General features: G+C 40.2%; 1 protein-coding gene across 1 annotated transcript in view; it reads right to left on the reverse strand.

The window, feature by feature from the left end:
- Positions 1-22,614, reverse strand: part of GMPS (guanine monophosphate synthase) — a 72,483-nt gene extending 49,869 nt beyond the window's left edge. The window contains 2 exon segments of the mRNA XM_027542927.1: positions 18,806-18,868; positions 22,488-22,614. Of these exon segments, the coding sequence (XP_027398728.1) occupies positions 18,806-18,868; positions 22,488-22,514 (90 nt within the window). The 5' untranslated portion in view covers positions 22,515-22,614.
- Positions 22,615-25,987: the final 3,373 nt, after the last annotated feature.

Consider the following 25,987-nt stretch of genomic DNA (forward strand, 5'->3'; position numbering starts at 1 on the left):
TCAAAGCATACAAAAACTGTGAAGAGAAGCACTGTGTACAAACTTATCAAGAGTAGTTTAAAAATAAAACACAATTCTCAATGTTTCCAATGTTTTAAGTTACACTAAATGTTAGTTTCACTACTTCTTTATATTATACATCTCTATTCTTTATAGTAATAACAGGAAGTTTATATTCCAACAAAACTTTTTAAAACATAAGGAAACCATCACAATTTTCCCATTGATTACAAGATTGCTTTGCATGGTTTCACCTGGTAAGTTCATTTTTATAATCATTTTACTACCACATAGTAAGGACTCCTATTTATTTAAATCAACAAGTTTTTCTTAAATAAATGGGTTTTTAATAAAAATGTATAGTGCTTACTTAGCACATTTTAAAACTGTTCAAGCAAATGACATCAGAGATCACTGAGGAAACAATGAACCTTGCCTCATACTTCTCCACTTCAGCTATCAACTTGCTTATCTAGCATAGTTTCAACAACTCAGGGAAAAGCAAAAGGACACCAGTGATAAAAGGGAAAGTTCCTTTCCCTGAAGACCCTGAATCTATTTATTCTTACTTCACACAGAGTTACAGTTTGATCATTAAGCTCCCAAACCTTCCACCGACTAGAAAAAGCACCCTAAAGAGAAAAACAGCTCATTAATCACATCAATAGTAGAGACAAGCAAAATTCAACATCAGGAGACAGAAAAAACCTATTGTATCTATTTAAAAAATTGATTTAAAAGTAAATACAAAGGCTACCCCTTCTCAAGTGACCTGAAGTCATCATAATAAATATTCATGTTTTAAGATAGTAAGAAAACAGTATTAAGTAAAAACTAAATCATATTCAGTACCCTATTTTAGAATAAAGCAAAAGAATCTTGCAAATTCTTAGACAGCATCATTTTTGGATCTTCCTGAAGCTCCACATATCACTGACCAACCAGACAGCAAAGCCAAAACCCATGACATATATAACTAAATACCAAGTTATCCCCCAAGGTCCCCAAAATACAATCTGGTGAGAATGAACTACCACAGCCACAATCCCTGGTGTGAGGGAAGCACCATTAAAGAAAACAAGAAAAAGCCAAAATACCGACAGGTACAAGCTTAAAAAAAAGCAGGGAGCCAATTTAAAAATAGCAGCTGCGCTGGAAGGAGGGATGGCCACTCCAAAGGTGCAGAGCCAGCAGGAGAACGCACAGTAAGGCCTCCAGGAGAGAATGGTTTTAATTCCCATGAAGCTTTGAAACTAACAGAACTGGACTCCCTTGTGGGTCAGAGCTCATGCATGACAAGGAGCAACTGCTGGGATCAGAATCATAATTAAGTAGGATAAGGAAAACAGAAGTGCTCTAAGTTTAGTCGCTCAGTCGCAGCCAACTCTTTTGTGACGCCATGGACTGTAGCTCACCAGGTTCCTCTGTCCATGGAATTCTCCAGGCAAGAATACTTAGGTTGCCATTTCCTTCTCCAGGGGAATCTTCCTGACCCAGGGATTGAACCTGGGTCTCCTGCATTGCAAGCAGATTCTTTACCATCTGAGCCACCCACCAGGGAAGCACCAAAAAAAAACAGAAAGGCCAGATAAAGCAGGGGGAGGAATCCATGCCAGGAATGCTTAGAAAACAAACGGCCATAATTTTAACAGAAGAAGGAGCTCTATCAAGTTGTAGAAGTTTAGAAAGGCAGTCTAAAATGCAAAAAGAAATGCTGGGACTTCCCTAGCGGTCCACAGGTTAGGATTCTGTGCTTCCACTGCAAAGGGCACAAGTTCAATCCCTGGTTGGGGAACTAAGATTACCACAAGATTACCACAGGTGGTCAAAAAAAGCAAGAAGCACACCTGATACTAACACAACATTGTTAATCACCTATACCCCAATATAAAATTTAAAAAATTAAACTGCAAGAAGTTAAATTAGAATGGAAGAAAAACAATAAGCAGAGAAGTTAAATCCCATACAAAGTTATTAAAAGTAAAAAAGGAAATAAGGAATAGAATAATATCTTTAAAGAGAGCAAGAGAGAAAGGCAAACTCAAACGCCAGATCAAAACTGGAATGTGCTATTTCTAAATGAGACAAAAGGTATGCAAAGGATCAAAGAATATGAATAAAAATCAGACTAAAACCCAAAAGGATCAATCCCAAGACATACTCTTAACAATATTATTGGGCTTCATAGAAAAAAAAAAAATCTTGACTATTTTGGGTAAAAACGTAATTCAATCAACTACACATCTGTTATGTAGTTTTCTTGATATGTGTCTTATGTTACAATGAAAATTTTTTAAATAAAGCAAAAGAAGGGAAGTAACAGCCTATACCTATTCTTTTAGGTGTCTTACGTACTTTCTTACTCGTAATACATTTGTTTTACAGATGAAGAAAATGTCGGTTGCCTAGAGATAGGACTAAAATGTAAGCTTTTCCAACCCCAAAATAATTAGCACTGCAGAAGGAAAGTGGGTAAATAATCTTCAAAGTTATTTTATTCTTTAGTATTTTGGTACTTAAAAGGGTAAGCTTTATTATTTTAAAAAGCTTTCTTACATGAGTAAAATAATGTTCTGTTTGTGTCTGAGAAAAGTACTATTTTATAAATCATTTTTGAAACTGAATTTCATCAGTACTAAGTTTATTCAAGTTCAGTTCAGCTCAGTTCAGTCGCTCAGTCGTGTCCGACTCTTTGCAACCCCATGAACCGCAGCACGCCAGGCCTCCCTGTCCATCACCAACTCCCGGAGTTCACTCAAACTCACATCCATGTAGTCGGTGATGCCATCCAGCCATCTCATCCTCCGTCGTCCCCTTTTCCTCCTGCCCCCAATCCCTCCCAGCATCAGAGTCTTTTCCAGTGAGTCAACTCTTCGCACGAGGTGGCCAAAGTACTGGAGTTTCAGCTTTAGCATCATTCCTTCCAAAGAAATCCCAGGACTGATCTCCTTCAGAATGGACTGGTTGGATCTCCTTGCAGTCCAAGGGACTCTCAAGAGCCTTCTCCAACACCACAGTTCAAAAGCATCAATTCTTTGGTGCTCAGCTTTCTTCACAGTCCAACTCTCGCATCCATACATGACCACTGGAAAAACCATAGCCAAGTAGCTGTCTTTAAAAGGTCTTTCAAATTAGAACCCTTCAACTGTTAAAATTAGAAAGTTTTAGGGTTAAGAAAGATTTTAAAAACACTCACCAACACCTATTTTAGTGATCTGAGAATCTCAACTATTCAGAATAATCCTTTCATTACCAAAAGGCTAGTGGAAGTTTGAACACATTTATCTTTCTAATCTCACCACACCTATAACTAAAAAAATAGTACAGTTTCTTGACAAAATTATCCAACATCTCAGGTATTCTGGATGAATCAACTTCACTAAAGATTTTTCTACAAGAGACCATCACCTCACTTACAATGCTCAATTACTTTGGAACCTACAACTTAAAGGGTTAAATCAAAGAGTCAGATTCTAGCTCTTGACTTCACCATATACTTGTTATACCCTCCTTTTATTTTGAAAAATTTTGAACCTACAAAATTTGAAAGTATGGTACAGTTAACAGCATCCTCCACCTAAATATAACATTAGTAACATTCTATCCCCTAAACAACTGGAAAGTAAATTGTAGATATTTCACTCTCCAAGCTATTTCTCACCATGTACCTCTTAGAAACAGAGACATTCTCCTACATAACTACAATACTATTTTCATATCCAAGAAATTTAACACTGATAGTATCTATATACAAATTCTCCCAAATGTCACAAATACTTTAAAGGATTTTTTAATTCCAGAACTCTTATCAAAGACCACACACTTCCCACAATTAACCTAATTATTCAGTTTTTTAAGATCTTTCATGACACTGTCATTTTTTAAATTTCAAATATTTCATTTTTTTAATTTTTAAATTCTTTTTGTAGAATGACCCATACCAGGATCTGCTTCCTACTTCATGATTAGATTCTAGACAAACTTTTTTTTCTTGCAGCGATTTTACATTGGTGATGATTTTACACTGCCTTCTCCTGATGTCATACAATGGCAAGGACACAGTGTCATTTTGTTCCATTATTGGTGATACTGACTTTGATCACTTGATTAACATGATTTTGCGATTAAAAGAAAAAAAATCTGATTCAAGTCTTCCCCCTGCTTAAAACCCTATAGTGACTCTCTCTCAGAATCAAGTTCAATAAGGTCCAAAATACAAGTCCTGTGAGGCCTTGGCCTACACTTAAGCCTAAACTGCTCTTTTAAACTCTCTACAGTCCCACATAGTAAGTATAACTGTCCTCTGAATCGATCTCAAATATGTCACTAAAAGAAATCAGACATCTCCGAAATCATGCTATATCTTAACATTTTCCATTTGCCCAGTGACAAAGCTGTCACTGCCACGGTGATAGCTACATATAAGCTGACATAAAATCCTCTAAAGAAAAGGGGATTCCAGGAATCTCTCAGGAAATTTGCCTTAGAGCAGAAAGATGTCCCAAGAGTTCAGAGAAAGAAATACAGGTGAGTCTGGCTGAAAGTCATCTAGAATAGACATGCTGGAGCTTGATGTAGCTCAAGTACATCATTTCTCTATGCAGTCTATGAGTTAAGATCCCTAGAAAGTGTAGTGATTCTTTATTTCTAGTGATATGACTGAGCAAGTGCAACCCCTTAACACTTCAGTCAGCAGAACATTTAAAAAGTGGTGCTGGGAAATCTGGTCAACCACTTGTAAAAGAATGAAACTAGAACACTTTCTAACACCATACACAAAAATAAACTCAAAATAGATTAAAGATCTAAACGTAAGACCAGAAACTATAAAACTCCTAGAGGAGAACATAGGCAAAACACTCTCTGACATACATCACAGCAGGATCCTCTATGACCCACCTCCCAGAATATTGGAAATAAAAGCAAAAATAAACAAATCAGACCTAATTAACCTTAAAAGCTTCTGCACATCAAAGGAAACTATTAGCAAGGTGAAAAGCAGCCTTCAGAATGGGAGAAAATAATAGCAAATGAAGCAACTGACAAACAACTAATCTCAAAAATATACAAGCAACTCCTACAGCTCAACTCCAGAAAAATAAATGACCCAATCAAAAAATGGGCCAAAGAACTAAATAGACATTTCTCCAAAGAAGACATACAGAGGGCTAACAAACACATGAAAAGATGCTCAACATCACTCATTATCAGAGAAATGCAAATCAAAACCACAATGAGGTACCATCTCACACCAGTCAGAATGGCTGTGATCCAAAAGTCTACAAATAATAAATGCTGGAGAGGGTGTGGAGAAAAGGGAACCCTCTTACACTGTTGGTGGGAATGCAAACTAGTACAGCCACTGTGGAGAACAGTGTGGAGATTCCTTAAAAAACTGGAAATAGAACTGCCTTATGATCCAGCAATCCCACTGCTGGGCATACACACTGAGGAAACCAGAAGGGAAAGAGACACATGTACCCCAATGTTCATCGCAGCACTGTTTATAATAGCCAGGACATGGAAGCAACCTAGATGTCCATCAGCAGATGAATGGATAAGAAAGCTATGGTACATATACACAATGGAGTATTACTCAGCCATTAAAAAGAATACATTTGAATCAGTTCTAATGAGGTGGATGAAACTGGAGCCTATTATACAGAGTGAAGTAAGCCAGAAAGAAAAACACCAATACAGTATACTAACGCATATATATGGAATTTAGAAAGATGGTAACAATAACCCCGTGTATGAGACAGCAAAAGAGACACTGATGTATAGAACAGTCTTATGGACTCTGTGGGAGAGGGAGAGGGTGGGAAGATTTGGGAGAATGGCATTGAAACATGTAAAATATCATGTATGAAACGAGTCGCCAGTTCAGGTTCGATGAACAATACTGGTTGCTTGGGGCTGGTGCACTGGGACGACCCAGAGGGATGGTATGGGGAGGGAGGAGGGAGGAGGGTTCAGGATGGGGAACACATGTATACCTGTGGCAGATTCATTTTGATATTTGGCAAAACTAATACAATTATGTAAAGTTTAAAAATAAAAAAAATAAAAAAAAAAAAACCATTTGAAGAAGGACTGAGTTCTGGTTATTATCTGAAAACTTCCATTGACATCTTCTGGTAAGAACAAGGAAGTACTAGCAAAAAAAAAAAAGAATCCCAGAATGAGTTGTCAATGGTCTGGAAAAAAATCCCAGATGTAATTGAGCACTCACAAGAAATAATGAATCATCAAAATTCTTGATGGAACAAAAGATCTGTAGAAAAACAAGACCTGGACAACTCAAGTCAAAAAGTAATTGAGGAGTCAGGCTAAATGTGAAGAAAGTTCACACTGAATTGACTTATATGAAAACCAATTTATTTCATATAAATAGATATATAGATATCCTTTCTCTATACCTAAGTAGTATATGATTCTTCTAAAAAAGGCTAAGTCCAGGGACTTCACTGGTCATCCAGTAGTTAAGACTCAGCACTTCCACTGCAGGGGGCATGGGTTCAACCCTTGGTTGGGAAACTAAGATCCTACATGGCACATGCCACAGCCAAAAATAAAAATAAATAAAATTTAAAAAAAAATTTAAAGTCTAAGTCAGGATAAGAATCCATTTTGCAATGCAGGGGATATGGGTTTGATCCCTGGTCGGGGAACTAAGATCCCACAAGCCACAGAGCAACTCAGCCCAAATGTCGAAACTAGAGATTCTGTGCACCACAGGAAGATCCTGTTTGCTGCAGCTAAGACCCGATGCAGCCAAATGAATAAATAATGTTTTTATTAAAAATAAGAGTAAATTAAAAGTCTAAGTCTCTGAAAAATATATATGCTGCTGCTGCTGCTAAGTCGCTTCAGTCATGTCCGACTCTGTGCGACCCCATAGACGGCAGCCCACCAGGCTCCCCCATCCCTGGGATTCTCCAGGCAAGAACACTGGAGTGGGTTGCCATTTCCTTCTCCAATGCATGAAAGTGAAAAGTGAAAGTGAAGTCGCTCAGTCATGCCCGACTCTTAGCGACCCCATGGACTGCAGCCTACCAGGCTTCTCTGTCCATGGGATTTTCCATGCAAGAGTACTAGAGTGGGATGCCACTGCCTTCTCCAGAAAAAAATATATATGTATATATAAAATTCCAGGTGCAATCATTGAATACAAGTGACAATTACACCGTTGCTCATTTTACATAATAAATGTATAAAATGCCTTTAGGAAACAATGTCATACACCTAAGAAAAATCTAGAAGCCATGAACCATGCTTTGATGCAATAATACGCAACATTGTATGTACATTTAGTTGTTCAAGCAATGCTCACTTAGCACTGACTGTCTCATATTGCCTAAATTATGATCCCTAACTTTTGATCATTTTGATCACTCAATTTGTCTGTATTTATTTTTCTCCATCTTGTTTAATCTAAGTATGCAACCTATAGGCCTCCTCAACAAATATTTCAATAAATTACTATGTTTTAAAGTTTTCAGTGTTCACAACGTTTGTGAAATACAAGTCCCTAGTGACATATAGTGTTATCTTAGCCTTTTACTGCTCCTGGTTTGTTAATGAGCTCATACACTGAGGAAACACTTTTCCCTACTGAGATTTCAAGCTAGTGGTTGTTCAACATTCCTACTTTGTTTCTACATGTTATCTGCGATCCTGCTACTATCATTTCCATATCACTTCTAATTTATTCTCCTTTACCGACCAATTTATAGTAATTCTGATTACAACTTGATCCTTTTTTGAATAAACTATGTCTCTTGACTTTTCAAAGTCATTCCAAATTCTCTTCTCCCCTATCTATAAATGTACTAATAGTTCCTTTCAAGTTCAAGCAAGCACCACCCCAGAGCATAATGAACACAGTCTGAATGTACTATCTAAATCAACAAATCAAAAAGCAGTTTAGTCTGGACTCAGGCTTCTCTGGTACCTCAGCTGGACAAGAGTCCGCGTGCAATGCAGAAGACCCTAGTTTGATTCCTGGGTCAGGAAGATCCACTGGAGAAGGGATAGGCTACCCACTCCAGTATTCTTGGGCTTCCCTGGCAGCTCGACTGGTAAAGAATCTGCCTGCAATGCAAGAGACCTGGGTTTGATCCCTGGGTTGGGAAGATCCCCTGGAGAAGGGAAAGGCTACCCACTCCAGTACTGTGACCTGGAGAATCCCATGGACTGTATGGTCCATGGGGCAGATACTACCACTAGCACCCACTTAAAAGACAGCAAACAGACCCCATAAACACAAACTCTATTCATGGAAGTTTCTGGAGAACTTAACTTCTTAGGTAAATATAGTTATAATGCCAAATATAGTTTAATGGGTTTAACTGAGACACATGATCACTGGGTAAGAAAGTAAACACACAACTGTTTATTATCTTTCTTTTCCAACTTCAGAGGAAATAAAATTTACTCCTATGTCACAATTGGTAATTCCAATTTTTAAATCTTTTTAAATCAACTATTTTCCCCTTGGATTTCAATGAAGTTTTTGCAGAAAGTTATAGCAATGTTATTTGGTTGACAAACAGCATTTATGTAGCCAGTTTTAAATTAATAAAACTTGGTACTGTTGGCTAAAATCAAAATACACTATTGTTTACCTCATGATTCTTTCAATCCTTAAGTTTTACCATAGCTACTTCTCCCATTTGATGATAAGCATTAGCCAACTGAGGAACAAAGGTATCTCTAGATAAACCTAAACCATTATTAATTAGCCCAAATCATCCTACTTCTAAAAGTCAGCAATTTACACAAACACACACAAACAACATTCAGTAACAACTGTTGTCATACCGTTAAAATATCAGAAGGAAAAGTTTTGAACCATGTTCAGTCTCATTATCTACTTAGTTACACTCCTCAAATTTTTTTTTTAAATGTTGACCTTTAGATTTCCTGACTAACTCTGTACTGAGATCTCTGACTTATGACTGAGATCTACTATTTTAACAAAAAAATACTTCTTTGAATGGTGACTCAAGTGTGCGTAGCCTGTTCACATGAACAAGAACCAAAGGCTCTTTGCAAAGAAACAACGATCTAGAATATAGATTTATATATCCAAACATCACTGTCCCTCTTCAGTTCATCTCCACATACTATCAGTATACTAAAGATGATCTCAGATAACAACACTTCCCATGCAGAGATGAAAGATAATCAAACAGCTACCTCTTCTTAAATATACCGAGTTTGTGAACAGACTCAATTTTGTCTCTAGTTACTACCTCTAAAATACTCTTAAGAAGTAACCTTAGCTTAGAAGAGATCTGTACATTTTTCCTAAGAAAAACTTTAAAGTTTAAACAGTAGAATGTCCTAATTTCAGTTATTTCGCACACAGACCATTTTTCAAGATGCAACTATTATACTTAATAAACCCAACCTCCTTTCTAATCCTGCCCTTTCTACTGTAGCATGAGCCTGAACTACTTTGTTGAAAATAATCCTGAGTTATTAGAACTTGAAAAACCTATGAACAAAACTGGTGAAAGTTAGGGAAGGAATCAAGCATGCGTTCTGCCTTTTTACTATCAACTTGGCCACAAGTAACCATTTAGCAGATGAAAGAAAGTTCTTTATACACAGTTCCAGAAAGAACAGAATTAGAATATCACCATTTTGTAATCTCTCATAAAATAATGACCTAAGCTACTGCAGCCTACAAACCACTGCTGGTTTGCAAACTGCCACCAGTTCATAAGAAATAGAGCAGTTCATTCATAAATTTTATATAAGCATTCATAAACATATAACAACTTGACAGCAATTTTATTTCCTTGAATCTATAATAAAAATTTGGAGCCTTTATGGTCTACGTCTTAAGAGTTTTAAATATCATTTGTCTAAAAATTTATTCTATTTTACAAAGATAGCAGCCATGGCAAAACTGAAAACTTTTTTAAAAACTGGCTTTTTATTGCAGATCTATGAGGAGCACAGAACTAGATGTTGGCTATTAAAATCACTAAAGACTGATGAGAAATTTGACAATGGATGGGTAAGATGGCAACACTCTGATAAATCTTAACTACAAAAATAGAGACCAGACATACATGACTTTTTTTTTGTAATTAAGGTGTAGTTGATTTACAATGTTAATTTCTCCTATAAAGCAAAGTGATTCAGGTATATATATATTTTAAAAAGGATGTGTGTGTGTATATATATATGTTAATACATCATTTTTAACATTCTTTTCCATTATGGTTTATCATAGGATATTGAAAATATTTGTTTATCCATTCTGGATATAACATCTTACATCTGCTAACCCCAACCTCCCACAGCATCCCTCCCGCCAACCACTCCTCCTTGGCAATCTGTTCCCTATGTCTGTTCCCTCCTTGTCTGTTCCCTATGACTGTGAGTCTGTTTCTATTTCATAGATAGGCTCATTTGTGTCATATTTTACATTCCACAAATAAGTGATATCGTATGGTATTTTTCTCTGACTTACTTCACTTAGTATGATAATCTCTAGCTGCATCTATGCTGCTGCAAACAACACTTCTCCATTCTTTTATGGTTAAGTAGTATTTCATTGTGTACATATAACCACATCTTTATCCTTTCATCTGTTGATGAAAATTTAGAGTGCTTCCATGTCTTGGTTATTGTAAACAGTGCTGCTATGAACACAGGGTCCATGTATCTTTTCATATTAGAGCTTCATCTGGATTTATGCCCAGGAATGGGGCTGCTGGATCATACGGTAATTCTATGTTTAGCAATATGAATAGCTGAGAAGAGAAGCTAAAGGCAAAGGAGAAAAGGAAAGAAATACCCATAAGAATGCATAGTTCCAAAGAACAGCAAGGAGAGATAAGAAAGGCTTCCACAGTGATCAACACAAAAAAATAGAGGAAAACAAAAGAATGGGAAAGACTAGAGATCTCTTCAAGAAAATTAGAGACACCAAGGGAACATTTCATGCCAAGATGGGCTCGATAAAGGACAGAAATGGTATGCCTCTAACACGCTTCTAACAGAATGCTTCTAATAGAAGCAGAAGATATTAGGAGGTGACAAGAATACACAGAAAATCTATACAAAAAAGATCTTCATGGCCCAGATAACCACGATGGTGTGATCACTCACCTAGAGCCAAACATCCTAGAATATGAAGTCAAGTGGGACTTAGGAAGCATCACTATGAACAAAGCTAGTGGAGGTGATGGAATTCCAGTGGAGCTATTTCAAATCCTGAAAGATGATGCTGTGAAAGTGCTGCACTCAATATGCCAGCAAATTTGGAAAACTCAGCAGTGGCCACAGGACTGGAAAAGGTCAGTTTTCATTCCAATCCCAAAGAAGGGCAATGTCAAAGAATGCTCAAACTACTGCACAATTGTACTCATCTCACATGCTAGTAAAGTAATGCTCAAAATTCTCCAAGCCAGGCTTCAACAGTACATGAACCGTGAACCAGATGTTCAAGCTGGATTTAGAAAAGGCAGAGGAACCAGAGATCAAATTGCCAACATCCGTTGGATCATCAAAAAAGCAAGAGAGTTCCAGAAAAGACATCTACTTCTCTTTTATTGACTATGCCAAAGCCTTTGACTGTGTGGATCACAACAAACTGTGGCCAATTCTGAAAGAGATGGGAATACCAGAACACCTTATCTGCCTTCTGAGAAATCTATATGCAGGTCAAGAAGTAACAGTTAGAACTGGACATGGAACAACAGACTGGTTGCAAATTGGGAAAGAAGTATGTCAAGGCTGTATATTGTTACTCTGCCTATTTAACTTATATGCAAAGTACATCATGTGAAATGCCGGGCTGGATTAAGCACAAGCTGGAATCAAGACCGCCAGGAGAAATACCAATAACCTCAGATATGCAAATGACACCACCCTTATGGCAGAAAGTGAAGAAGAACTAAAGAGCCTCTTGATGAAAGTCAAAGAGGAGAGTGAAAAAGTTGGTTAAAAACTCAACATTCAAAAACTAAGATCATGGAATCCGGTCCCATCACTTTATGGCAAATAGATGGGGAAACAGGGCAAACAGTGGCAGACTTTATCTTCTTGGGCTCCAAAATCACTGCAGGTGGTGACTGCAGCCATGAAATTAAAGGACACTTGCTCCTTGGAAAAAAAGCTATGACCAACCTAGAGAGCACATTAAAAAGCAGAGACATTACTTTACCAACAAAGGTCTGTCTAGTCAAAGCTATGGTTTTCCCAGTGGTCATGTATGGATGTGAGAGTTGGACTATAAAGAAAGCTGAGCACCTAAGAATTGATGCTTTTGAACTGTGGTGTTGGAGAAGACTCTTGAGAGTCCATTGGACTGCAAGGAGATCCAACCAGTCCATCCTTAAGGAAATCAGCCCTGAATATTCATTGGAAGGAGTGATGCTGAAGCTGAAACTCTAATACTTTGGCCACCTGATGCGAAGAACTGACTCACTGGATAAACCCCTGATCCTGGGAAAGATCGAAGGCAGGAAGAGAAGAGGACGACAGAGGATGAGATGGTTGGATGGCATCACCTACTCAATGGACATGTATTTGAGCAAGCTCAGGGAGTTGGTGATCAACACAGAAGCCAGCATGCTACAGTCTGTGGGGTCACAAAGATTCGGACATGACTGAGCAACTGAACTGAACTGAATAATTAGCAATGTTGAACATCTTTTCACGTGCCTATGGGCCATTTCTTTGGAGAAATGTCTATTTAGGTCTTCTGCTCAATTTTCAACTGGGTGGGTTTTTTTTTTTTTTTTTTTGCTGAGTTGTATGAGCTATTTGTATATTCTGGAAATTAAGCCTTTGTCAGTTGCATTGTTTGCAAATATTTTCTCCCATTCTGTAGGCTGTTTTTCGTTTTGTGTATGGTTTCCCTTGCTGCACAAAAACTTTTAAGTTTGACTAGATCCCATTAGTTTGTTATTATTTCTGTTGCTTTGGGAGACTGACTTAAGAAACCACTGATGGAATTTACAGATACATGCAACTCTTACTATGAGGCACTAAGTAAATATCCGTAGGAAAACTAACGTTTATAACTGCTGAGCCGAATGACGGGACATTATACTCTTTGCTCTGCTTGTGCATGTTTTTAAATTTTCCATATGCAACAGACTACACTGACCCCAGTTCTTCACTATTCCCTATAATCATGTCTTTTGTAGTGTCACTTTGCAGTCTGTCCCATTATAGGCAGAATATATTTCCATACTCTTGACACTGGGCTCAACCCTGACACCTGCTTTTGCCACTGTAATGAGGGCAGTGGTGACAATGTGCCAAACCTTAAGCCATCTTCATGTTTCCACTTGTTTCCTGTGCTTCTGTCATCATCATGAAAATGCTGTGAGCTACTTACTGGTCCAAGCAAAAGATGAGAGTAGTGGAGCTCAGCTGAGCTCACCCACAAACTCTTGAGCAAGAAGTAGGCATCACTTGTTTTTCTGAAAATGTTTCTAAATCAACCTAAAGCAAATTTTAAAAAACCATCTAACAGCAAAGCATTCATGGCAGGTTATGAATCAGTAGCAAATTATGATTCTGCTTTCCCTGGCCATTTATAGTAGAAATATGTAAGAATGTATGAGAAATTGTACAAGATGGTTATTATCATGCTTAGTTCTCTACGACCATGACTTCAAAATACATATTACACTGAATCTTTGCCTTTAGAGGTTAAAATAATTCCATACTTTTTTTTTGTAAGGGGGTAATGAATGAAGGAACTACATCAGGAAAGAGAAACCACTTAGAAGCACTATAAAATAACCTCTGGAAGGCCAAGCCTGGTGAACTCAAAGAGATACCAGACTAGACATAATAATATGTCTCACAGACAAATTGATAGAAATTTTCTTTTATAATACTTGAAAACAGTTTTCATATGAAAATAGTATACCAATGCCAAGGTTGCATTTTTAAAACACCCACTCTTGTTAAATCCACAATGCTTGAAATTCTATTTATTTTAATCAGCTTTACTATCCAATTATTTTTTATTTAAAATTCAAACTGTAGTACCAAATAAAGTAGTGATTCATTTCTATTGTTTTATGCTGCTGCTAAGTCGCTTCAGTCGTGTCCGACTCTGTGTGACCCCATAGACGGCAGCCCACCAGGCTCCCCCGTCCCTGGGATTCTCCAAGCAAGAACACTGGAGTGGGTTGCCATTTCCTTCTCCAATGCGTGAAAGTGAAGTCGCTCAGTTGTGTCTGACTCTTGGTGACCCCATGGACCGCAGCCTACCAGGCTCCTCCGTCTATGGGATTTTCCAGGCAAGAGCACTGGAGTGGGTTGCCATTCCATCCTCCAGGGGATCTTCTGGACCCAGGGATTGAACCCACATCTTCTGCGGCTCCTGCACTGGCAGGCAGAATCTTTATCACTGAGCCACCAGGGAAGCCCAACAGTGGAGAGTCACAAATTAAAAAAAAATAAAGCTGGTACTTTACCTTATAGCAAACACAAAGATTAGCTCAAAATGGATCAAAAACCTAAATATAAAACTAAGTAAAGCTAAAATTATAAAACTTTTAAAAAGCATAGGCAATTTCACAAGTCTTCATGATCTTGAATTAAGAAGTATTTTTCAGATATGACAACAAAAGCACAGTGACAAAATTTTAAAAAAATAAGTAGTACTTCATCAAAATTAAAAGCTTTTATTCATCAGAAGACAGCATTAAGAAAGTGAAAAACAACCCAAAGAATTGCAGAAAATATCTGCAAATCATATTTCTGAAAAGATTTGTCACTAAAATAATGAATTCTTACAATTCAATAAAGACAAACAACCCACCTTCAAAATGGGCAAAAGAGCTAAACAGACATTTCTTCCAAGAAAATATACAAATGGTCAAGAAGCACACACAAAAAATGTTCATAATCATCTGTCATTGCTGCTGCTGCTTCTAAGTTGCTTCAGTCGTGTCCGACTCTGTGCGACCCCACAGACAGCAGCTCAAGAGGCTCAAGAGGTACCTGGGATTCTCCAGGCAAGAACACTGGAGTGGGTTGCCTTTTCCTTCTCCAATGCATGAAAGTGAAAAGTGAAAGTGAAGTCGCTCAGTCGTGTCCGACTCTTATCGACCCCATGGACTGCAGCCTACCAGGCTCCTCTGTCCATGGGATTTTCCAGGCAAGAGTACTGAAGTGGGGTGCCACTGCCTTCTCCACATCTGTCATTAGGGAAATGCAAATCAAAACCATAAGGAAATACCACTTTATACTCACTATGATGGTTATAATCAAAGACATGTGTTGGCAAGGATTTGAAGAAACTGGAATCTCATATACTGCTGTCAGAATTGTAAAATACTGCAGCCACTTTGGAAAACAGTTTGACAGTTCACCGAAAGGTTAAACATAAAATTACCACAGCGCTCAGTCATGTTCCCAGTCTTTGTGACCCTATGGACTATAGCCCACAAGGCTCCTCTGTCCATGACCCAGCAATTCTGCTTCTAGGTATACCCATGGAAATGAAGTTATTTTTATATAAAAACCTATACAGAAATATTCATAGCAACACTATCCATAACAGCAAAAGAATGTAAACAACCCAATGTCCATCCACCGATGAATGGATAAATAAAAGGTGCTATATCCATACAACGGAATACTGGAGGGACTTCCCTGTTGGCTCAGATGGTAAAGCGTCTGTCTACAATGCAGGAGACCTGGGTTCGATCCCTGGGTCGGGAAGATCCCCTGGAGAAGTAAATGGCAATCCACTCCAGTGCTATTGCCTGGAAAATCCCATGGACAGAGGAGCCTGGTAGGCTACAGTCCATGGGGTCGCAAAGAGTCGGACACAACTATATATCCATACAACGGAATATTATTTGCTAATAAAAAGGAATAAGGTAGTTATACATGGATGAACTTTGAAAGTATTATGCTAGGTCTCACAAGAGACCGCATATTCTAAGATTCTAGTCATATAAAATGTCCAAAGTAGGCAAATCTATAGAGACAGAAAATAGGTTAGTGGTTGCCCACAGTTGGGAGGGAGTGCTGTCACTTCAGTTGTGCCCGACTCTTTGCAACCCCATGGACTGTAGTTTGCCGGGCTCTTCTGTCCATGGGATTCTCCAGGCAAGAATACTGTAGTGGATTGCAATGCCCTCCTCCAGGGGATCTTCCTGACCCAGGGATCGAACTTGCATCTCTTATATAAGTCTCCTGCATTGGCAAGTGGATTCTTCACCACTAGCGCCACCTGGGAAACCCTGGGAGAGGCCGGGTAGAGGAAAATGAGGACCGATTGCTAAAGGGTACAGAATTTCTTCTGGGGATCATGAGAATGTTTTAAAATTGACTGTGGTGATGGTTGCACAAATCTGTGCATATACTAATAACTATTGAATTGTGCTCTTTAAATGGAGTGAATTTTATGGTATATGAATCATATCTCAAGCTGTTGTACAGTAGAATCTACCTGGTAGATACAGATGCTGACTAAAATTTCTTTCAACTTGCTTGTTGTTTCGAAATTTTTCATGAAATGTTAAAGGAGGGAAAAAAAAATCACAGCATAAAAATGTTTCACTTTTACCAGTAATACATAAAAACAATGATCTATCTACAATCATTGTATTCATCTAAGAGTCTCCCAAATTAGAGACTGTTCACTGAAAACTTGTCCAAAGCAGATTTTAGAATTCTGTAGTCCCTGGCTTACATTCACAATAACACTCAGAGGCTAAGAATTAGTTCTCCAAATTACAGACAAGGTGAGGGTGACTTAACTTTACATAAACCTCCATGCGTTTTGAGAATGAAAAAGGTTCTGTTCTCCAGTTGATGAACAAAAGAAATAGGGAATTTCACATGTGCAGGCAGTTTTAAAAGTTTGGAAAATGTCCTCTGTAAATGTTATGGCAGACTAGAACAGATTATTTTACCTTTTGGTCAGTTTCAACACTGCTGGTTCTCAAAGTTTAGAGTTAATTTTGGCACTCAATTTTTAACTTCAGAATAACTCTTAGAATAGGTACTAATTTAGAAAACAAAACTTTTAATGTATACACATTAGGCTTGAATTTTAGCCAAATTTTAAATACAGTCACTAGAGAAATCAAAATTCAAATTCAGGATGATGTACTCCGTCACTGAAGTGCCTATATGGCCCAGTTTGCCCAGAACTGTCTTAATTTACACCTGTTATTCCAACGGCCGACCCAAGGCAACATATATCGCATGCCTTTCATTTTTAATATATTATTATGAATAATTGCATTAAGGTAAGATAGTATGGATTTATTATACTTCCACCTTCTGCCATGGCTTTGCCTGGTACTCTGTTGAAGTGCAGGTGCAGTGAAGAGTTCTCATTTTAACTTCTGGTTCATTCTAAAAGCCAACCACTGAGAACCAATCTCTCTTTCCTGACATGTTCCTGATAAAACGAAGTACAAAGTACATTTAGAACTTGGACACTGACAATTACTGGTAGCTAACTATCCAGCCATGCGTGCTGATAGAAGGAATGTCTGAAGCTGCTGTTCTGGCCAGCCACTTGGTGTACCTGCCAGGAGTACCACTGCCATTCCTCAGGTTGCAAAATGCACATGACCTCCAGGCCTCTATCAGCCGAGTCAGTGGGATATACAGCTGTTTGTGAAATACGTGTGGGAACGAGACTGTGTGTTCCTGTGCAAATGTACAGAGAGAGCAATCTGAACTTACACTATAGTAGTTTTGCCATTTATTTAATTGGATATACACAACACAACAAATTTTTTTTTGGATAATATTTTACAACAATTATTAGAAAGTTAAACGATTTTAGCACCTCCTTTTCTGTTCAAGTGCCCCAGTTTACACAAAAAGTATATGGTCACACTACTATAAACAAACACCTTATTCCCTATAAAGTTGTAGTGGACCATATTAGCGAGTCTATAAATCTAAATCTAACTACATAAAGTATCTCCTAGGTCCTCAAAACCATTAACCTGAAGGGATGGCAGGCAAGGGTCAGCCAACAAGAAAACCAACTAATACCACACTATTTCTATAGTAAAATTATTTTTTTAACCAATGTGATTCTTGAACAAATACAAAAAAAAAAAAAACTATTCCACAACAAGTAAGAATAGTCCACACCTAGAACTATATATGCGATCACAAAAGATTCTGAGTTCTATTAGTTCTTTGTTGGTTCACAAAGTGCTTCAAAATCACGTATTAACCCTGAGGACTTCCTTCACTTTGAGCATTTAAACAGAGTTTAGGTTAGAAGGAGGCATGAAAATAGTTTAAGCACCGTGCTGTGCTAGGTCACTTCAGCTGTGTCTGACTCTTTACAACCCTATGGACTGCAGCCTGCCAGGCTCCTCTGTCCATGGGGATTCACCAGGCAAGAACACTGGAGTGGATTACCAAGCCCTACTTCAGGGGATCTTCCCCACCCAGGGATAGAACCTTTGTCTCTTAAATCTCCTGCATTGGCAGGTGGGTTCTTTACCACTATCGCCACCTGGGAAGCCCTTAAGTACCCGTAACAAAGGAGAATTTCATCATTTTGGATATCAAATAATTATTCATTCCTTTCTCCAAACAGCACTGATTAATATATAATTCATTAAAGAGACTTAAAAAGTATCAAATACATTAGAATAAGTACAGGAAAAATCTGTATTTTAAAAAAATTCTTAAAAGACAATTATTATCTGTAATTGACAAGTTGGCCCATGCTAAATTAAAGACAAAGTCATCTGAATTCCTGGAGGAATTTCAAAACCTTTCAAGTCTAAGAACAGAGAAACAATTAAAAAAAAAAACAACCCACCATTCTTTTTGTCTGTAACAGCTTTTCTAGTCTAGGTGAATACCTTAACAGATGAGACGAAATCTGAAAAGGAAAAAAAAAAAATCCACTTTGACCTTTGAAAAAAATGTACTATAGGGTGGGAAAGATCCCCTGGAGAAGAAATTGCAACTCCAGTATTCTCACCAGGAAAATCCCAAGGACAGAAGAGCCTGGTGGACTACAGTCCATAGGGTCGAAAAGTGTCAGTAGGACACAATTTAATGACTAAGCACAGCACAATAGGGTTACCTTTATAAAGGATAGTTGTTCAATTTTCAAAGTATCCCACATTTGCAAATTTTAAAATGCAAATTTAAATTTTCAACATTAGATATCACTAAAGATCCTATATAACATGCAGTTAACAATATTTATTTTTTTAAAAGCCTTTAATCCAAGTACAATATACCCTAGTCAACATCTCAGTGAAAGTAGTAGGGCAGATCCTACCTCTATTCCAACCAAATGAGTTTAAGGCTTAGGACTTCCCTGGTGGCACAGTGGATTAGAATCTACCTGCCAATGCATGGGTTTGAGCCCTCGTCCCGGAAGATCCCATAGGCAGCGAGCATCTAAGCCCATGCACCACAACTTCTGAGCCCATGTGCCACAACTAGTGAAGCCCAAGCACCTGGAGACTGTGCTTCGCAACAGGAGAAGCCACAATGAGAAGTCCATGCAGTGCAAGTTTGAGTGGCTGGACCCCTCTCACAAGGAGAGAAAGCCAGTACAAAAGCAATGAAGACTCTGAACAGCCAAAATAAAGTGTCTAAGGCTTAGATGGGACCAAAAGTGGAAAATCTGACAAGCAGCTCAAACAGCATTACTCTCACAATCTTGCCTTAATAATAGTGAAAAAAGTCATTAATATTTGCTATATTCATATTTATCACTGAATGGTTGTAAAAAGTTTTTAAAGAAGAGCTGACTGCCTATGCTCTTGTTCATATAAGATCTTAACTAAATAATATTATGTCAGGTCTTTAAGGAAAAGAATACTCTCTGCCTTGGATGCTTAACCTAACCAGCCCTGAAGAAAAAAGAAAAGCCAGATTCTAATTCCAGCTGTTTTTTCAGCTTAGGAAGCTAGAAAACATGAAGATACTTTCCAGCTCTAAAATGATACTCTGTGGATAAAACTAATGAAAACAGTCCAAATACTTTTACAGAATTTAGGTAGGTCTCTCCCTAATGTCTATCAGGCAGAAATGTTATTTTAGAAAAAACCCTGAAAAACACTGAAATGTACAATAGGAATCAAAATCAGCTCTTTCCCCATTCTCATTTATCAACTAGGACTTACAGCTATCAGAGGCACAACAGATGTACAAAGTTAGCCTGGGTCCAGTACTTGTATTTTATGCCAGAAAGAAAGCTGCTTCAGTGGTAAGCTATAGAAAATAGATGCCTACTTAGATTTCTGGGTGGACCATCAGAATATCATATTTAACCCACTTTACTATGCATATTCCCCCATATTTAAACATCTCTTTACCTGACATGTTCCTTATGATCAATGACATATCACTGTTTACAACACCATTTACAGAGATTTTTTCCCCCTCTTTAGGAGCGTATGAAATAATAATAGATTTGATGAAATGTTATTTTCCTGGATTGCTCCTCCTGAAAATGCTTTCAATTCGATTGACATCTAATTGTTAGCAAAGTTAAAAACAAAAAACCATGGTTAGCTTTCATGTGCTTTCAATGCCTGAGGTCCAGGTTGGATCCCTGATCTGGGAACTAACATCCCAGCCACGCAGCATGGCCAAAAAACAGAAAAGACACATGTTTGATTATACTACAAAACAACCTTGAAATAAAGGTAATCAGCGATTCACCGGAGTTTCAAATATATGAAACTGGTAAGATTCCCTGTAAAATTCCAGTTGAACGAAACAAAAACATACCAGCTAGAAAAAATAGTGTATGTTCTTCACACCTGAATCAAGTAATTTGGAAACTGAATCTTTAACTTTCTGCTGTCACTTAATTTTGGAAAATACTGTTTTCAAATCAACACATATTTTTCAAAGTCTGCAAATTAGGTTTGAATCCTAATAGTCATTTCCTTTTCCAGCACAAAGATGACTCTTTTCAACGATTTTACGACTCAAAATTAAAGAGAAGAAAAATGCTTTGTAAGTTAACTTGTGTACACGAAAGAGCTGTACGTTAAGATTTAGAGTAGCTTCTTTTAAAACCTTCAGAAAGAGTTCCAACTAGTCTGAGCATCAGTTTCCCCGGTTTAGCAGTTTATTAGATAGCTTATAATCTTTACTCATTTTTTCAACAAATAACTTTTTTGAATATTTACTAGAGACTAAGCATTTATTCACGGAGAGGGCTCAGATGTGACGAGGCACCATCTTTATAAGAGAATGCTGCCTGAAAAGGCACTATCTGACGTCTAAAATTCCACACACCTTGAATGAAACATAGCCAGGCCCTAAACAGCGTATATAAGAGGCACACCTGGCTTAAGTCTAAATCCCGATTCAAAACCGCGCAGTTTCCCGCGGACAACATGGGCTGTGCGGGTCTGAAAGAACTCCGGGCCAACGAAAATTTTAACACAGAAGTGAAAGCGAAGGTGCTCAGTTCGGAAGCGAGACAAAAAGAGGGTCTAAAGAAAAAGTGAGTCGGAGGTGACGAGAAACGCAGCGGCGGCCCAAACTGCTCTCTCCACTCCGCACCTCGAGTTAACTTCCCCAGCACCCGGGACTCGGGACTTCCCCGACCCCAGGGCGCGGTGGCGGCGGCCGGCGTACGTGAGGGGGCTCCCAAGGCCCGGCGCCGGTCCCACCGCCAACCAATGTGCAAAATAAGGAGTGGGCGGGGCTGGACACAGGCTCCTTTCCTTGGGGAAGACTTGGGGGGGGGGGGGCAGGGGACGGCGTGAGCGACCCTCCCGCCACCGGATCCGACAGGGGGGGAGGGGGGCCGCTGACCGGCGAGGTGCGGGGAGGGGGTGGACGGTCACACGGCCTCACCCAGGGCCGGCCTCGCCGCGCCGGACCCCAAGGCTGACGTGGGGGAATTGGACTAGCCTCACCGAAGGCAGGCGGGAAACCGGGTGGCGGGAAGACGGAGGCCGGCCCAGCTCGAACGCCGCACGCGAGGCCCTGACCCTACCCCGCCTTCGGTGGGCCCGGAGAGCTCCACAAAAGGCTCCCCGGCTCCCGAAGGGACGGGGTGAGGGCTGAGGAAGCCCCCCTCACTCACACTCACACACACACACACACACACACACACACACACACACTCACACACACACACACACACACCCGCTCGCCTCCCTACCCCCACCCTCGGGCCGCCCTCCGCGGGCTCGGCGCCCCACAGCAACGCCGGGGAGGCGGGGGCCAGCGGCTCGGCCGCGGAAAGCTGACGCCCTCCCCGACGCCCGGAGGTCGGCGGGCGCGGGAACCCCGACACGCAGACAAAAATCAACAAAGCACCTGCCGCTCCCGAGGAGAAAACAAGCCACAGGCCCCGACCGCCCGCTCTCCGACACGCCGCTGCCCGGGCCGCAGGGTTGCGCTGGCGGGCTAGGGGGAGGAAGCAAGGAAGGGCCCCACGCGGTGACTCCCCGGCCCCGGAGCCTTGCCTCTGTCCGGAAGCGGTGAGGCAGGGGGCCCCCACGCCAGAGACTGACCTTGGAGTCTCCGTTGCACAGAGCCATCGGGGCTGGGGCCGCGGCGGCGGCGACCAGAGATAAGACGGGGCGGGAAAGGGCCGCGAGGGTCGACGCCACGGACCACGACTAAGAAGAAGGCCTGGTCGAGGAACGGGCGAGCAAGAGGCGCGGAGAGCAGCTAGCTGCCTGCGAAGCGCCGAGTAGAGCAGCAGCCGCGGAGCGCGGGCCCCAGCGCCGCGGGAGAGCAGACCAGCAGCGCGCACGCTGCCCCCGCCTCCTGCTTCCGCCCCGGCCGGCCACTGGGAGGAGCCAGAGCCCGTGTGGCTAGGCTGCCGAGCGGCGGACACCCGCAGCTGCCGCGGCAGCCACCGAATAAGCCCGCCTCTGGAGGAGGGGACTTCGGCGTCCGGCCCCGCCTCCAGATCAGTCCCCACCGCCGAGGCCCGCCTCCAGGAAAAGAAACCCACGGATCTCCAGCCTGCCCGCCCAAAGGGAGGCGGGGCCTGCGGCTCATAGCCCCGCCCACACCCCGCTCTGGCCCGCCCTTGGAAGGAGGAGCCGGCGGCAACTAGCTTAGCTGCCCCTGTCCCGCCTCCGCACCCCGCAGCCGGCTTGGCTTCGAGGGCGTGTGGCGCTTTACCCCACCCCCAGCCGCTAAAGCCGGCCTTGGATGGAAACCCAAGCCGCAGTCCGCTTGCTGTTTGCCTGCCGGCCTGCAGCCTTGGACGGCTGTGAGAAACTTGTGGCCCTGAGAAGGAGGCCTCCAGAGAAGCTGGGTCTCTGGGGAACGCTTACCGGGTGGTGCGGCCTCATCTCAGGTTGCGGCCCATGGAGGAAGCCAAAGCTGCTTTGAAGAGTTTCGTGGTGACAGCCGTGGGCTTAAAAGTGATATTTGATCACTTAGGTCCCTCAGAAGTTCTACATCGGGTGCAGAATTTTCAAAAGGAAGGGGTTTGGGAGCGGCAGTCTGATGGAAAACTGAACCCGAGGACAGGAGCTCTGTTTGCACAGCAGTGTTTTTATTTTTATTTGGATATTTTGTGGGGAAGAGGGAGCAGTCTTTCCAGCTACTCCATGGCATCCATCAATGCAAGGTATTATAGTTCCTTGAATTTGGTCACCTAGGGGTCTAAATCAGGATTGGTGAATAAATAATAACACTTGCAACAGCTTTAGTTTACAAAGCCCTTTAACAAATATTTAGTCATTTATAATACAGGCAACATTTGCTGAGCTCATGCTATGTGTCAAACTCTAGTCCAGGTATTAAAGGGCTAGAGTAAGACAGCCCAAACTTCCAAAATCTCGTTTTATTCTAACTAATCCCATGGAAGTAGTACAGTAAGATTGATGTTCTTATACACTTTTACTAATAAGGAAATTGAGGCTCATTGAGATTATGTGCTACTCCCTCAAGAGGCTCCTGATCTGGGAAAGAATAGACCAGTTGTTAGTAAAACATTTACATGAACAAAAGGCCCAAGACCTTCCTAGACCTCAGACTCAAAGAAAGTATTTTATTTACCTTTTTTTGAGGAGAAAAATGGATACTTGAACTGTCTAAAGCCATGGAGATTGTGTTCTGTTGATAGGTCTGAGTAAACAAACCAGGGAACAGTGTCATAACCAATAGGAGCAGTGCATCAACATCCACCTGGAGTGGAATGGAATGTGATGTGCTGGCATTAAGGATTGGTTAAACCTCACTGGTATTAGATAATGCCTAGTTTAAATATATTCTAGTGGTCACTTGTGCTTATGACTAAGAACATCAGCATGTACTAAAATCCTTATAGCTTAAGTCTTCTGCAACTTTTTACTGTTCACCCCTTCCTCCTTCTTGAAAATGCATTTCCTTACAAGGCACCACAGAGATGTCTTTTCACCTCCATGATTGTTCTCCATCACCTTTTCTTGTCGCTCTTCCTGTATCTTTCCTACAGAAGGAAACTTAAGTATTGGTTTTTTTCAGTATTTCCATTCCTAGCCCTCTTCTCATCTTACTGCTCACCTGTTTTCCCTAGGACACTTATTTAAAAACACAGACTTGCTTAAAAACACTTTGATAGACTCTATCATGACAGCTCTCTCTTCTGAGCCCCAGGTCCCTATTACAGTGTATACCCGCAGTTAGATGTTCAATGTCATAGTGGGTCCTAAACTCAAGTCCAAAACACTGCTTTGTTCAAGACTATTCTTGCTAGTTTTCTGTTCATTTGTTCTATCAAGTATTGAAAGAAGGACACTAACATTTCCAAACATAACTGTGATTTTATCAGATTCTTATAGTTCTATCAGTTTTTGCTTTGTGTACTTTGAAGTTCTGTTTTTAGGGTCATAAATGTTTGCATGCGTGCTAAGTTACTTCAGTCATGTCTGACTCTTTGTGACCCCATGGACTGTAGACCACCAGTCTCTTCTGTCAGTGGGATTTTCCAGGCAAGAATACTAGAGTGGGTAGCCGTTCCTGTCTCCAGGGGATCTTCCAGATCCAGGGATCGAACCCCAGCCTCCTGCATAGCATGCAGATTTTTAACCATCTGAGCCACGAAAGCCCCATAAATGTTTAGGGTCGTTATTGATCCCTTTATAGTTATAGGATGATATTTTTTAGATCCCTAGTAATATTCTTCATGCTGACATTTACTTTGTCCAGTATTAAAATATTGAACTTTGCTTTCTTGATTGGTTCTTGGCATGATATATTTTTTGCAACTGTTTATACTGTTCATGTCTTTATGCTTAAAAAGTGTTTCTTGTAGACAGCATATAATTGGGTCTTGCTTTAATTCGAGTGTTTGTATCATTTACAGTTAAATGTTTATTGATATGGTTAACTTTATTTCTTTAATCTGGAGGTTTTCAAGGCAGTAAGCTGGGGCAATTAAGGGCTCATTTCTTTTGTGTCCTGTCTCTCAGAGATCACTGTCCTTTGTTGCTCAATACCCAGTATCCTGAAACCATTGTTGCATACATTTTGTTGTTCCCAGAAGGGCACATCCAGTTCCTTACTCCATTTTTGGCCGAAATGAAAGTCTTTTAATGATTAATTGAGGTATCTCAAACCTATAATGTCTTCCTTCTGTTACTGGTCCTATCATACTGTTACGTGATTATTAAGGTTAAGGGTGAAGATTGCCCTGAATTCAGAACAACTTAGGTAACATAGATTAGAGATGCTGATTCTTACAAATGTAATTGTGTTGTTTTTGGGGCCAACACATTTTTTGTATTTGAGTTTTCTTAATTTTATTTTTAATTGGAGGCTAATTGCTTTACAATGCTGTTTGTTTCCTGCTATACAAGAACGTGAGTCAGCCATAAGTATACATATATACCCACCCTCCTGAGCCTCCCTCCTGCTGGAACGAACACATTTTAAAAGAAACATTTCAGAAAATCCACAGAGAGAAAATTTATATGACTTTTCAGATCTGGTGAGTATCATAAAATATTTATTTCAGGTATAATCCATGGTCATCTCACTTCATCTTTCAAATATTTAATATTTTTAAACC

Source organism: Bos indicus x Bos taurus, chromosome 1 (assembly GCF_003369695.1).
Source record: "Bos indicus x Bos taurus breed Angus x Brahman F1 hybrid chromosome 1, Bos_hybrid_MaternalHap_v2.0, whole genome shotgun sequence".
NCBI classification, from domain to species: domain Eukaryota; kingdom Metazoa; phylum Chordata; class Mammalia; order Artiodactyla; family Bovidae; genus Bos; species Bos indicus x Bos taurus.